At 40.7% G+C, this 14,496-nt stretch overlaps 2 protein-coding genes across 2 annotated transcripts; one reads left to right on the top strand and one right to left on the bottom strand.

Annotated features, from left to right (window-relative positions):
* Positions 1–6,343: 6,343 nt before the first annotated feature.
* On the bottom strand, positions 6,344–8,266 carry smim20 (small integral membrane protein 20). Its single transcript, XM_020611326.1, has 3 exons — positions 8,069–8,266; positions 7,529–7,585; positions 6,344–7,273 (listed from the first exon to the last, which is right to left on the bottom strand). Exons 1-3 carry the CDS (start codon positions 8,172–8,174, stop codon positions 7,230–7,232), a joined length of 207 nt encoding a protein of 68 aa, XP_020466982.1. The 5' UTR covers positions 8,175–8,266; the 3' UTR covers positions 6,344–7,229.
* Positions 8,267–8,340: 74 nt separating this feature from the next.
* man2b2 (mannosidase, alpha, class 2B, member 2) lies at positions 8,341–14,490 on the top strand. The gene is made up of 19 exons (XM_020611321.1): positions 8,341–8,561; positions 8,722–8,868; positions 9,182–9,287; positions 9,372–9,544; positions 9,752–9,867; positions 10,119–10,296; positions 10,503–10,701; positions 10,818–11,008; positions 11,115–11,286; positions 11,372–11,508; positions 11,846–12,123; positions 12,276–12,467; positions 12,554–12,797; positions 12,877–12,987; positions 13,059–13,251; positions 13,462–13,608; positions 13,704–13,816; positions 13,953–14,070; positions 14,274–14,490. Exons 1-19 carry the CDS (start codon positions 8,427–8,429, stop codon positions 14,375–14,377), a joined length of 3,054 nt encoding a protein of 1,017 aa, XP_020466977.1. The 5' UTR covers positions 8,341–8,426; the 3' UTR covers positions 14,378–14,490.
* The last annotated feature ends 6 nt before the right edge of the window (positions 14,491–14,496 follow it).

Here is a 14,496-nt window from a genome sequence, read left to right as displayed (position 1 = left end):
CATGTCAGTTCTCATGGCCTAGCAATCAAGTGAACATGATTTTAAACTAATCCAAATCTACGTTTAAGTAATTGTAAGAGCAAGTATTCCAGTGCAGTCTCTTTAAGTTTTGAGAAAGCGAGTTTCAAGTCGGATCTCAAGTCCTTAATTTGAACTTAAGTGAGTTAGACTTGAGTTAAGACTTTGCATGACTGACTTCATTTAAGACTTTAGATTTAAATTGGACTCAATTTACTTTTGATTTGACTTGGTCTTAGTTAAAGTTTTTCAAGTCAAGTCCAAGTCATCTCCTGTAACCGCGGGTCATGTCTCAGATTCTTAGGTGTCCAAGTTCAGTCACAAGTCATTTGAGACAAGTTAAGGCTTAAGTCTTGTAACAGTGAAAGCTACAAGTTAAGTCTCAATTCCTTATTAACATGTCCAGTCAAATCCTAAATTTGAAGCCTTAAAGGATAAGCCCATATGAGACCAGACGTGAAGTTTTAATTTCCTGACTGACACGTGATGCCGACAGGATTTTGAAGTCTCAGATGAGGACGAATCTTTAGGGAGTCAGACCTCACATCAGTCAGTGCCTTAAATTTGTATCAAGTCTCCAGTTCTGTAAGAAATAATGTGAAACCATTAGAACATTCTGTCATGGAATAGTATAAAGGAAATACTGAAACTACTTTGCATGTTGCTCATCTGCAAAAAATCCAGAAGCCACAAGTGACTGAATGATTCCTTCTTACATAAGAGCCTTAACAACATGCCTTGAACAGATACAGTAGATTTCCTATCGAGGCAGAAATACAGATTACAGACTACATCAGCATTATTAGGTTGTGTGAAATCTGCTCTAATGAACAGAGAGATTCTGGTGTCTGCTTAATATTAGCCACACGAGAGCCTCCCTGCCTGGCGATGTCCTGTAAATCTGTCACTGTTCTGGGTCAGCTCCCTAAGGATGTCCTTAAGGTCCGCCATCACACACAAACACACACTGCAGCAGGATTTCTCCTCCTCGGTGAGGAACAAGCCAAAAGCGGACAGGCTGTGTTCTATCAACTTGTCCAAAATTCCGTGACTTTCCCAGAATTCACGTCCCAAGCCAAGTCATATATTCAGTTGTCATCTACGAGGCCCTAATGAAAACCCAGGAGAAACAGAAAGGCAGATTGTGTCTGCTCACCCTCACCACATTTACACTACAATGAAAATACACACCGAATACGACTCATCACGTGCCACTGCGGATGCTGCATGTCCATTAAATCAATTCCACTTTATAGAGGTATGCCATAGGATACAGGTTCGACTTACTGAATCAATTTGCTCTGTATGTAAACCACTAATAACAGGATCCAGTCCATCTTGCAGCATTAAAATAGCAGAACACCAAGTATTTTCAACACAGTGAATCATTCAGTCCACTTGCACACCGAGTCCAACTAAAACTAGACTCTGTGTGTCACATCAGACCATAAAATTACACATTTTTATCAATCTTTTTTTGGTAAACGGTTCTGTGAAACTGCATACCTTCTGCATTGTTCACTACAGTGTGAGTTTTAAATGCTATCACGGGGTTAAACTATTTATTTTGTTACATTCCCTCAGACTGCGGGGGAGTGAAGCCCTTTGCCAGGAAATATGAATTAAAACTGGCCCATCGGGCATAAAAAAGTAGTGTAAAGAGCTTTTCATGAGTTTCTAATGTACGTGATGGCTTTGATAGGCCGCAGACTTATTTTCACAAATGAATGTGTTATGTATTAAGGTGCATTATAAATCACTTTACCTCACTTTCTGCTCCATTCTGTTCTCGGTCTTTCTGAGAGGTCTGGAAGAGCAACATGATTGCTTACAGCTCTGGGCCTCTTCGTCAGTAACCTTGCCTAAATCAACAGCCGACCTGCTGTTTTAGTGCATAAGAAATGTTTAAGATTATAATGGGGCCATAAGACGGAAACCTGCTATATAATGTGAGTGACAGCTGAGGCTTGCATGGGCTCAGATAGCGGTGCTGTAATGCTGTGTGTCTGGGACGTGTGACAATATTTCAGTACGCGTGTGAGTGTGTGTGGTTGTCTGTTAATCAGACAGTTATGACTTAAATGTAATTGCGGTTTTCAACATTTGGTTCCATAGAATCAGTGGAACATGGGCAAACATGTTAAAAAAGGAAAAGATGGTCTCCATGATGAGGTCTGTCCATAACAAAGATTTTCCTCTCCACTTAAAAAAAAAAAAGCTGGAGGAAATAATTTTTTCCAGCCTTAAACTCCAACTAATTGCTTAAACATTTTCTCCACAGGTCCATATGTGGATTTGTGTCACGCGACAGGCTTTTGGCACTCCTTAAGAATTTCCTACTCACCTTATTCAGAGGTGTTGCTTAATAACATTCAGTGGCTGCCTGTTGTTCCTTTAATTTTAACACTTTTCTGTGGAGTGTTTTTGCAGTGATTTACTATATAAAGCTGCATCTTTTTGTAATGGCACTTAAAAGTAATGAAAAACAGGCTGAAAATCCTAGTTTTGCTGTTAGTATGAAGTTTTCAGCTTGCTGCTGTTCTGGTCATATGGGCAACAGACTTGTGGCTTTAGAAGTTAGTTAATCAATAATTTCCTGAGGAAAGTACTTTAAAAGATAACACACACACACGCTCGCAGAATGATGAAATACTCTATATAAGGCTAAGTCGTTAAAGCTGCGCCACACTCTGCCCAGCTCTTCAGATGTCTGTCGCTATAAAATTACAGTAAATGAGAATACAACAAAACCTACTGATCAAGCAGAAATAATTGAAAATGTGATTTGAGCTGATTGCTAGTATCCACATGCTAACATACTCACAATGACATTGCTAACATGCTAAATGTCAGTAGGTGTGATATTTCCCATGATTCTTAGTTTGGAATGTTACCATGGTAAGATATGCTAACATATATATAAGATATGTATAAGAAATACACACAGCTTGAACTGACATGCTGCAGCAATGAACTGCAATGCATTGATGACTGGGGAACGGAGATGCACGCTAACACAAACCATAATTATCTATTTGTGGTTCTACTTTGAGCAAACATGAACATAATACAAAAGCACACATGATGTTTGGAGTTCCAGTAAATTCCACAACCACAGTTTAGTCTCCAGGGGATATTGGGTTTCTCCTAGCTGAACTTCTTCCCTTTCTTTCCTGAATGACACATAGGCGCATACACTCACGTACACACTAAATGTAACACTAGCTTACTCCAGACCACACCGTCACTGAGAGAGCTCACCTCGCCTGCCTGCTGTGAGCCTGGCCGGTGTCTTTTATCCTAGACACTGCTTCAGGCTTAACGCTACCTGTTTCCAAAGCCGTGCGCCCGCTGACCCCAGAGTGCAGAGAGCACTCCTGTAAATGGTTTTACAAGGCTATGTGGTGTGTTTAAGATGTGAAATGTACACGCTTGCTTGTTTTGTGACAGAAAACCTACTGTGTGTGTGAGTGTGTGTTTGCACTGTGCTGAATTTGTCTTTAAGTGATCATCTGCATCTGTGCATAACTATACAAATATATATAAAAAACATGTATAACATCAGTTCTGTACCGCATTAGGTTTTGTATGATGTACTTCTCGGCCTAAAGTTTATTTACAGGTCTGCCTCAAGTGATGTCACTAGAGTCAGCTGAAGACTCCAAGACTGATCATGAAAAACAAAAACAAAAACAGGGGGGCGTGACATTAGAAAAAAGTGATCATACTAGACCTCTGCAACCTGTTCCTCATCTTTGCTCGAGGCCAAATTAGCCACTGCTAGCCAAACAGACCAGAATCTATACAGTCAAGTGAAACAAGTTGCATTGTGGGTAAGCAGGTTTTCACAAGGAAGAAAAACAGCTTCTACATTTCCTAATATTCTTTTTTAAAACTGTCCATTGAGAGTCCTTCAATGTTATAGGACTGCAACACTAAACCGGAGGGTGCTCTTTTAATGGGCTGTAAATGCTTTTATGACTTGGCTTTAAGTTTACTTGCTTTACGACATCAGCAATACAGACGAGCAAAATGCAAAGTGCTACATGAGCACTTTATCTACCAGTGTTAGCTCACAAATGTTGTAAAACAAGCCCCTTTCTAAGCTATACTTTGTAAAAACTGTTATACTAAAAAGGCTCAATGGCACAAGGACTTGTTCATTCACTGACTTCAGGAGAAATCAAGATGATTGTCAGTTGCTGTAAAGTTGTTTTTCTCTGAATATTTTTGTGTTGGTTTTAATGGGGGCTGCCACTGATGGTTATTTTCTCAATCAATGGATTAATAGTTTCTCTTATTTGATCTTTCTTTCTTACTTTGGTATATATTGCAAATCCTGATGCCTTAAGATGGACTATAATGTGTACTAACAAATAGCATAAGTTTTGATTCAACTTTTGCTCTTAATTAAACTGACAGCTGTTTACCTAGATTTGTTGGAGATGTTCTACATAATCTCATCTAACTGTAGCCGCCATCTATTTTTCCATTTTGCATTTGCTAACTCTTATAATGTTGGACTACCACTGCGTCTAAGGTCTGTATTTTATGCTTGTGTTGACAGCCCTGAGAGTTTAATGCAACTTAATGTGGGGACATCTTTCTTTCTTTGATGGGGAGTGTGCACCTCATTAATTACTGGTGTACTGATAAACAACAGAAAAAAAACCCCTCCTAGGCTGTAACATTTCCTCAAATAGAAATGAATGTCACCATTCTCTGTCTTCAATTACAGAGTGTGTCACGGAGAGGATCTTTGGACCTCTCTCTAGTTCTTCTTTCTGGCTTACTTGTTATATTCTGTTTCTATTTTCCACATTTGACATAGTTCAAATGAGGCGCCTACTCATTTTACCTCCCATCCCGCCCCTTCCCGAATGCTTTCTTTTTCTCTAACCCTCGGTCTATCAACCCTTGTTCCCATGGCAATTAGTTAGCAACCATGGCCATTTATCAACTGCTCCTGAACACATGCCTAACAAATGGCTCAGAGCGACAATGTGCCACCACTCTCCACAACCTTCTCAATAGCTGAGAGAGATTTGTGTGATGGGTTAATAGTAGGATAGTAAAAGTGCTGCTGGGGCAACACTGTTGAGTTCATGTAGGTTTATAGTGTGCTGTGACCCCTCTGAAACTGTTACAGTGATGGGTGTCTAGCTACATATTCAGAAAAAGGACTAGACAACACAAAACGCTAAAAGCCCGGTACAGACTTAAGCCTGTCTGCAGAAAAGACAGACATAAGGAGAAAGTGTATCTCTGACATGAAGTGTTTCTGTGAGTCAAAACCTGATTCATGGCAAGTTGAGACTAAAAAGCTGAGAACCATGCTGCACAACCTGTTGCATACTTCGCCAGGCAAAGTAACAGAGATCGAGTGTCTTTCTATTCTGTGTGTAGGTGACGCGCCCCCTAAAGAATGTGGTTCTCTTCCTCTTGCCTTTTGCTTCAATTTCCCCTCTGGTCGCTTACTTCACTCGCACGGCCGAGAAGCTGTCGCTTGAGGAATCTGGAAAACACCAGCAGGGAATGACAGGAATTTCTTCTTTTCATTTTTCTTTAACCACCCCCTCACCCCTTGCTCTCTTTATTTTGGATGCCTCTGCACAACCAGGCTCTTGAGTTTTCTCTTGTTTCTGAATGTAACCCAACAATAACAACTTCTCATAAACAGTGGGGCTTGTTGACTGGGGGGAGGTTGAGAAAGAGAGTGGCTGTAGCTGGCCTGCGCAGCCAGTTTTGCTGGAAGTGGGCCTCACGAATGATCCCAAAGTACAGGCTACATTGAGGACAGTGAAAGATTTAAGGATAACTTTAAAAATGAACCATCTCTGAAGGGCCATAAACACATGCTGTAGTTCTGTCTTTCCCCCAAAAGGACTTTGATGAACCAAGCTCTGAATGGGGATGCTGGTCAATGTCAGGAAACCACAAAAATATAGGGAGGAAAATGGTAGTTTCAGAATTCTCTTCTTCCACAGCACCCGTGGACTCATAAAGGGAGTCTGGATCACACTGAGTAGGATTTTAAATAAGGCGATCATGGCACTCTGCCCTGTCCTTTCAGCCTATGGGCAAAACACAGCTAGTCACATGCCATTTAAACAGCCACACAACAGTTAAACCCTCTGTCCGTGACAGCGAGAATAATACAGAGTGATGTGTCCTGGAATAACTCTGTCTCCACTGTTTCCATTTTGGAAGATGATCCCACACATTACTGGACATTGTCCCTCATCTGCTGAGCTGTTTTCATGACTCACACATCAACTAAATCAAATGTCAAAAGAGAATGTTGTAAAAGGATAAACGGGTAAACAAAGCACTGCATTTTATTATGCTTTCCAACAAGCTCCATGCCAGGGTATTGCTTTTGAAAATACAAAGGTTTTTCCAAGAATTCTAAGATGCACAAACAAAAGCATTACACAGTTTAGTGCTGTTTCTATTAACAGATAGGCTTTGGGTGTCCCCTTGTGGACAAATGACGGGCAGTATCTGACATCATCTTAAATTTTGACACATTATTTCCATAACTAATAATAAAAATACTGTTAAAACTCTTAATACATGTAAACAATTTAATGTTTTTATACTATTTTTGCCTTATTTATTTTATGTAACTATTTAGTTTTCAGGTTTTTTTTTATATGACCCCCAGTGCTTTTGTTCATTGTAGTTTGTTTTTATAATTGTTCATTTGGTATAAAGGTTATGTACACTACTTTGTTGAAATAAAATTGTTTAAAGTAAATATGTAAATAAAAATAAACTAGAAACAACATCCCTTCTCTCAGATGCACATCATACTTAGCTGCTAACTTTTAATGTCTCAACACAAGTAATGGCTAATAGAGAAAAATGACATGGAAAAGGCTTAAAAGAAATGTCTAGGTTTTTAGAGTTTTACATTTTATTTATAAGCTGTGGATTCACTCAACAACCAAAGTAAACAACATTCACTCACTCACATGCCAAGCACTCATCCAAAAAGTGTTCTCCAGTTGCACGGGCACCGTTGGGGGGGGGTAAGTTAGGACGATTCTAAGGGCCCACGAACTTTGGGGGCCCACAGATGGGTCAGGTAGAGGGCCCAACTTCAAATGGTTTCATAGGGCCCAAAACTGCTAGCGGCGCCCCTGTCCAGTTGTACTCTTCATCAGGATCAATGTCTTGAATTGGTGAAGGTCGGCTGTCACTGGTCATCATTTCTCTCCAGGCTTGAATGGATCAGACCATATCTTCAGCCCTTAAGACAAAAAAGGCAGTGAATTCCACACAAAAAGTGGCCACTGTTCTCGACTCACCTATTTAAACAGTGTGAAGAGTTCAAATGGTTTACAATGCTTAAAGTACTGCTTGAGTGTGGTTTGATATATAGGACCGTGCAATGGGTTCCTACAAGCTTAAATTCAGTGTATTTTGTTGGCTGATTTTGCAGATGATGACTATCAGAACAGGCCTGACACTGAAAACACTGTGCATCACATCTAGCAGTTCTTACCCACAGGTTGAACATCTGCCTGGTTGATTCCTGCCCGGTTAACCTTCTGGACTTCTCCTACCAAAGAAAGAAGAGTGCATCATTGTGTGCAAGGTTATTAGAGTCAAACTCGTTTCCTGTCGTGGTATCTTAGTTGGTTTAGCCATACAACTCTTGTTGTGTTCATATAACTTGCTGGACATGAAGCCACTTGTGTACCTGTGTTATTTACTCACTTACTTACCTAACAGCTACTGTTTTGGTTTGCTCACAGCCACGTAACGTTAGCTAACCTATGGTATTAGTTATTCTTAAGAGCTTTACTGAATATCTCTGGAGTATAAAATACGCAGTTCACTAACTTAAATAAATAAGAAAAGAGGAGGTGCAATAAAACTATTATCCTACGTAGCTTACTTTATTTTCGTAAAGATAACATTTATCTTGGCAGTACATGGAAACCATTAGGAGAATGCTAACATTTGTACACGAAGCAACACACTAAATTGTAAACTGACTATGTAACTAGCGAGTTTTGAAGGAAAGCTTTAAGCCACTTACTGTACTCGTTTTTATGCGTCAACGGGTGGAAAAATATGGGATAAAACGCGGCGGCCACCACTGCTACAAAGCCTCCAACTACCAAGGCTGTTCTTGTTTTTGTCATTGTTGTTACACCAGCTGATACACTTCCACCTCCAAATGCACACGATGTTTACAATAGTTACTTCCGAGGTAAAGGTCACCTATACTATTAGAGCGCGCTGCAAAAGCGTCGTCAAGCTGGTTTGGTCTGATTGGGCTTCCGTAGTAAATCTGTTACGTCATTCATACGACATAGCACAACAATAACACGGACGTCTGGGTGAAAAATTTAGAACTTCTCTCACGCTTTTACTTTTTTTTATAGGCTAAAAAGATGATATTTTTTGACGTTATTGTGTTTGCTTGTTGTTGCTGTTACTCATACGGAGTGACAGGCGGAAACCAGCCAATTCAGACATTTGTAATTCCTCACAGTCACATGGATGTTGGCTGGGTGTACACTATTCAGGTAGGTTTCTGTGCCTAGATTACTAGTTGTGTTAAACTGAAAAGCATTTTACTGTGCAGATTGCAGCTCGACACCTTCCTTTCACCATGCTACTTTGACTTCGAATGCAGATATGTGTATTTTCTGCATAAATATGAATTGGAGTATCTATTTTCCATAGGAGAGCATGCATGCCTATGCTGCTAATGTGTACACCAGTGTGACTGAGGAGCTGTCAAAGGTTAAAGACCGCAGGTTCATCGCTGTAGAGCAGGAGTTTTTCCGACTATGGTGGGACACTGTTGCCACAGACACCCATAAGAAACAAGTAAGAGCACATGATGGATCAAATACTCTACTGCTAAAAAAAATAAAGGGAACACAACATAAGACATCCTAGATCTGAATGAATGAAATATTCTTATTAAATACCTTGTTCATTACATAGTTGAATGTCTTATTTTCCCTTGTGTTCCCTTTATTTTTTTGAGCAGTGTATTACAACAAATTCTCAGTGAAATCAAAGATAGAAAAGATGAGTATTTTAAGCAAATATTTTCTTCTGAGAATATGTGATACATTTAAAATGGTTTAATTACAAAGTGAATAATTAACATGTAATGGCTTGGTTGGCTTTCTAGGTACGACAGCTCGTAAAAGAAGGAAGACTGGAGTTCATTATTGGGGGCCAAGTGATGCATGACGAGGCTGTAACTGATCTATATGATGAGATATTGCAAATGACAGGTAGGTTAAAACATTTCCTGCTCCTTTAGTCCTCAGTGCCACTGATGAGTTGTGTGGTAACTAAGAACCTACCTACTGTTTCAGAGGGCCATGGCTTCCTCTATGAGACGTTTGGGGTGCGTCCTCAGTTCTCCTGGCATGTGGATCCTTTTGGAGCCTCTGCCACCACACCGGTCCTGTTTGCCCTGGCAGGTTTCAATGCCCACCTCATCTCCCGCATTGACTTTGACCTTAAAGACACCATGCAGAAAAACAAGGTATTAGCTGATGCCTCAGTCTGAATACTACTGTGGCTGGATGTTTCTAAAATACATCAATATATGAAAGACAAACCACATAATATTGGCAACCCAGATAACGTTTCTTTTGAGTTGTTCATATACACTTTAATTAGGAGAATACATTTGCATTGTCATTTAATCTGTATACCTCAACCTGATATGGTTTATCTCTCTTTTTTCCAGAAACTACAGTTTGTTTGGCGAGGTTCTCCCTCCTTGAAATCCCTTCAAGAGATCTTCACTCACACTATGGACCAGTTTAGCTATTGCACTCCCTCCCACCTGCCATTTTCCAATAGGTACTCCATGTTTAAATTCTCTGTTGCTTTATGTAATGTTCAGTATTTCTGTAATGAATCAATGTATTTTAATCCTAGTGTATTTACAATCACTGATATTGTACTAAAATAACTGGTAACAGGCAAGACATCCTTGTGCTGGTTATTAAAATAAATTACAGACTTTCACTACATTCCGGGGCAATATTAAGAGGATTACTAAGTAAGCAAACTGCAGACTGTCAGTAAACACATCCTCTAACTGTTCTCAGCTCTGGTTTCTATTGGAATGGAGTTGCCTTGTTCCCAGACCCACCTAAAGATGGAGTCTACCCAAACATGAGCCTGCCTGTCACCAAGGAGACAGTACATGCCTATGCCCGCACCATGGTGGAGAACATCAAGCAGAGAGCTGCATGGTTTAGAACCAACCATGTGCTCTGGCCATGGGTGAGCAGACAGTGTTGCATTCTGGGTCCCTTTGTTACATAGAGGGCTTAATTTACAAGTTTAGAAGCACTGGAACAAACATCAGGGGTAGCTTTATGAAAAGGATTTTATTTTGAGATACACATTTTCAGGATGCATACATACACAAAGTACATTTATTTAGAAAATATTTATCTTATAATGTGCATTCGATCTTTGCGTTTCAGGGCTGTGACAAACAGTTTTACAACTCATCAGTGCAGTTCAACAATATGGATCCATTAATGAAGTACATTAACCAGAACAGTAAAGAGTTGGGGGTGACAGTCCAGTATGCTACTTTAAGTGAATACTTCCAAGCCATCTACCAATCAAATCTTACATGGGAAGTCCGCGAGAGTGATGATTTTCTGCCATATTCCACTGGTGAGAATCTGTTTCCTAAATCATACTGAATTATAAAGCTCACATTAAAAGGAGGCACTATCAGGTGCAATCTTCGTGTTGATATCATTTTCTGGCTAATGTGTTTTATTGCTTAGAGCCCTACCAGGCATGGACCGGGTTTTATGCCTCCCGAAATGTTTTGAAAGGGGTAGCACGACAGGCCAGTTCCCAGCTGCACTCTGCAGAGACTCTTTTCACCCAGTACCGAATCAGCTTCCCTGATGGGCCTGTAGCTAAAGACTGGGCCATGGACAAACTGAGGGCACTTCGCTGGGCTGTCTCTGAGGTAAACTGTCAAAATAAACTGTCCTTTGTAATAAAAGAACACCTTGAAGTTATCATAAACACTGCCTGATTTGGACACAAAATGTTATTTAGTTTGTGTATTTTAGGTGCAACACCATGATGGCATCACTGGCACTGAATCTCCTAAGGTGGCAGACATGTACTTGCAGCATCTCCTGCAGGCCATGATGGGAGTGGAGGAGCTTCTGGCTGCACTCTTTCTGCTGCCTCACAACCTTGACAGACCTAGCATCCCGAGCAGCCACTACCACAGACAAGGTTTTTTTTTTTCCCCAGCAGGATGATAGCTGTGAATGCTCCTGGTATCCAAATAATTAAATGGTAATTAATCTATTCTTGACAGGTGTTCAACAGGCTCTGGAGCAACATGTTGTTGTTTACAACCCTTTAGCATGGAACATCACCACTATCATCAGCTTAACAGTAACACTGCCAAATGCAGCTGTTTTTGATGAGGAGGGACAGCCACTGCCTGCACAGGTAATAATTATTAACTAGAGATGAGTCATAAAGTCACATACACAGTAAATATCGGTGCAAGTTTGCTAACATTAGCTTCCATAAGCTTCTGGTCATACCAGACCAAGTAAAGCTATCGCAGCTAAAACCTGAGAGCATTTACCGTATTACTAAATTTATAGATTGCAGTGATGGATAATTGAAAATTTCATCAACTGTCTTTTATATAAAACCGATCATTTTAAAGCTGTACAGTAACAAGTATTTACTGTATACATGTTAGTCTTGTGTAAATTAATTTGTTTTGCGTTTCAGAATCAATCTCATAAAATGACATATGTCTCCCTCTCTGTTACAGATCCAGAGGTCAGCACAGTCCGATGTGACCTATGACCTTTTCTTTGTGGTGGAACTTGGGGGTCTTCAGCACAGGAAGTACTTAATTAAGTTCTCTGAGAAGCCTTGTTCTGGGAGCTCTGAGTGTAGCTGGACTTATGAACCTGAAGAGATTTTGTTTGAAAGACGCAATGTCCAAGCCGGGACAAAAACAGGGAGGGGGCTTCTGCCTGTTCTGAATGACTGTTACGAGCTCATGTTTGACCAGGACACAAATCTACTGCACAGCATTACTGATCTGTAAGTGTAAACCTCACATGACTTGTGTTGTATTGAAGTAGCATTTGCTCTATATAACACACTGTAATGTTTTGTGCACATGTTGTTGCTCATGCTTTTCTCTTGTCCTAATATAACTCTCTGACCATTGATTTCTCTTTCATCCTCGATAGCCAGGGAGAAAGGAAAGTAATGATGACTCAGGATTTCTGGGAGTACCATGCAAATGGGGATGTAAAAGCGGGGCCCATCTCTGATAACTACATCTTCAGTGCCAATAGCTCAGCTGTGCGGGCCTACAAGGCCGTGCAAATGGAGATTATTCCTGGGAAGATTGTGTCTGAGATCAGGCAATTCTTCTATAGGTAGATACAAGGAACTTTGTACTTTGGTGCTTTCTTTATCTGAGTTATTCTGCTCCTCATACAGTTTGACACATTCTGTCTTCTAGAGAGGAAGGTGATAAAGACTACACTTACTCAATCATCACCCGTGTCCCAGAATACCCTGGGACCAAAGTGCGGTGTCACAGACTGGAGCAAACCTACTCGCTGGGCCCCCTCCATCTCAACACAGAGGTCATTCTCAGGACCAGCTCCTCCTTGAAGAACAACAGGACCCTGTACACAGATGACAATGGCTACCAGATGATGAAGAGGCCATACAGGAAGTTCACTAACAACACTTTAGCAAGAGTACGTTTACATAAAGTGCTGAGATTTAGACATTTACTAGAATGCGTAGAGTAATCTATATACAACATGCATTTTGCAGAACTACTTCCCCATGGTTCGGACAGCCTACATTGAGGATGACATCAGCAGACTGGTCCTTGTCAGCGACAGAGCTCACGGTGTGTCCAGCCCAGCTGAGGGACAACTAGAGGTAAAACAAAAGTCACACTCACTTAGCATCTGCTCACACAGAGACACGGTAACGTCCTTTGTATTTTTCAGGTCATGCTCCATCGACGTCTTTGGAACAACTTACCCTGGAACCTCGGCTACAACCTCACCCTCAATGACAGCTCAGTAGTCAGGCCTACCCTGTGGATGATGTTGGGTTCCATCAGTGCCACCTCCATGCTTTACCAGCGTGAGGCAATAGAGCTGCAACACAGGCCCGTCATCATGCCTATAGACCAGCACCGTGAGTACTGCAAGACCAAAAAAAAAAACTGCTACAACTAATAGCAAACACAAAAAACATCAAGAGGAGACAAAGTCCATGTTGTATCAAACTAAATTATAATGTTCACAAGTGCAAAATAAAGAACACAAGCAGGTGAGCATCTTGATGACTTCACTACTGTGTAGTTTGTGTCAGTAAACCAGGTTTCCTAAACTTTTATACATGTAGAGGGGCCCTGGCAGGAAAAGGAGCGTAGAAGCAATTCTCCTGTGCGTGCAGTCGTCCTCCCGTCCAACCTCCACCTGCTCAGCCTCAGTATCCCTGGCTGGAACTACAGCGCTAATCATGATGTTCACCTCAGCCAGATACACTCAGGTCAGCACATACTAGGCACATGAAAATCAGTTCCTGAGTAAACAAATGTACTGTAAAACATGTGAAATGTGTTTTTGTCTCTGACATCCATCTAGGTGTGGACCTGCACTCAGAGCCGGACTATGATCGGGTCCTCCTGAGACTCATGCATCTCTTTGAGGAGGGAGAAGACCCTGAGCTTTCGAAGCCAGTCACCATAAACATGAAGGTACTGATAAAAATACAATGTAATCCCAACATGTTAATGTCTTCATATTATTATTATTATTATAGGAGAGAATCCTTAGTTTTTCATAATTTTAGAACTGAATTTACCAGATAGTTTTCTTTTCCTGTGTGCACAGGATGTTCTGCAGGGCATAGGAGAAGTAAAAGTGATGCAGGAGCGTTCTCTCACAGGAACCTGGGATATCACCAGTCTGCAGAGGTGGAAATGGAAGACAGCAGACAACGCAGAAACAAGTAAGGCTTTGTTTATTGTAACCAGAAGAAACGAGGACAACAGAAAGCCTCCTCTCAGGAATTAAAAGTTACACCAGATGTTGCTGTTTAGGAAAGGTGGTTTTTAAAAAACAGATTAATATGTACAGTGGGTGAAACCATATCCTCATTTCTTTACATACTGTTTTTGCATGTGTGTGTGTGTTGTTTTTTTTTTACTTCAGAGAACAAAAGATGGTGGACAAGTAGAGATGAAGCTTTCACTGTAACCATCTCACCCAAAGAGATCAGGACCTTCTTCGTTCACTTCAGCTACAGGAACCATTAGGCTGAGCTGCCTTGTCTTCTGTGAAGATAGTTAATCTTTAATTTGTTCAAACGCCTAACTTCATGCACACATGTCAACATGCCCAGCAATAAAGTTTGTAACAAATTATGGATAAGAAA

Source organism: Monopterus albus, unplaced genomic scaffold (assembly GCF_001952655.1).
Source record: "Monopterus albus unplaced genomic scaffold, M_albus_1.0 scaffold112.1, whole genome shotgun sequence".
NCBI lineage: Eukaryota > Metazoa > Chordata > Actinopteri > Synbranchiformes > Synbranchidae > Monopterus > Monopterus albus.
The sequence above is the reverse complement of the archived record's forward strand: the minus strand, read 5'-3'. Positions and strand labels throughout refer to the sequence as shown.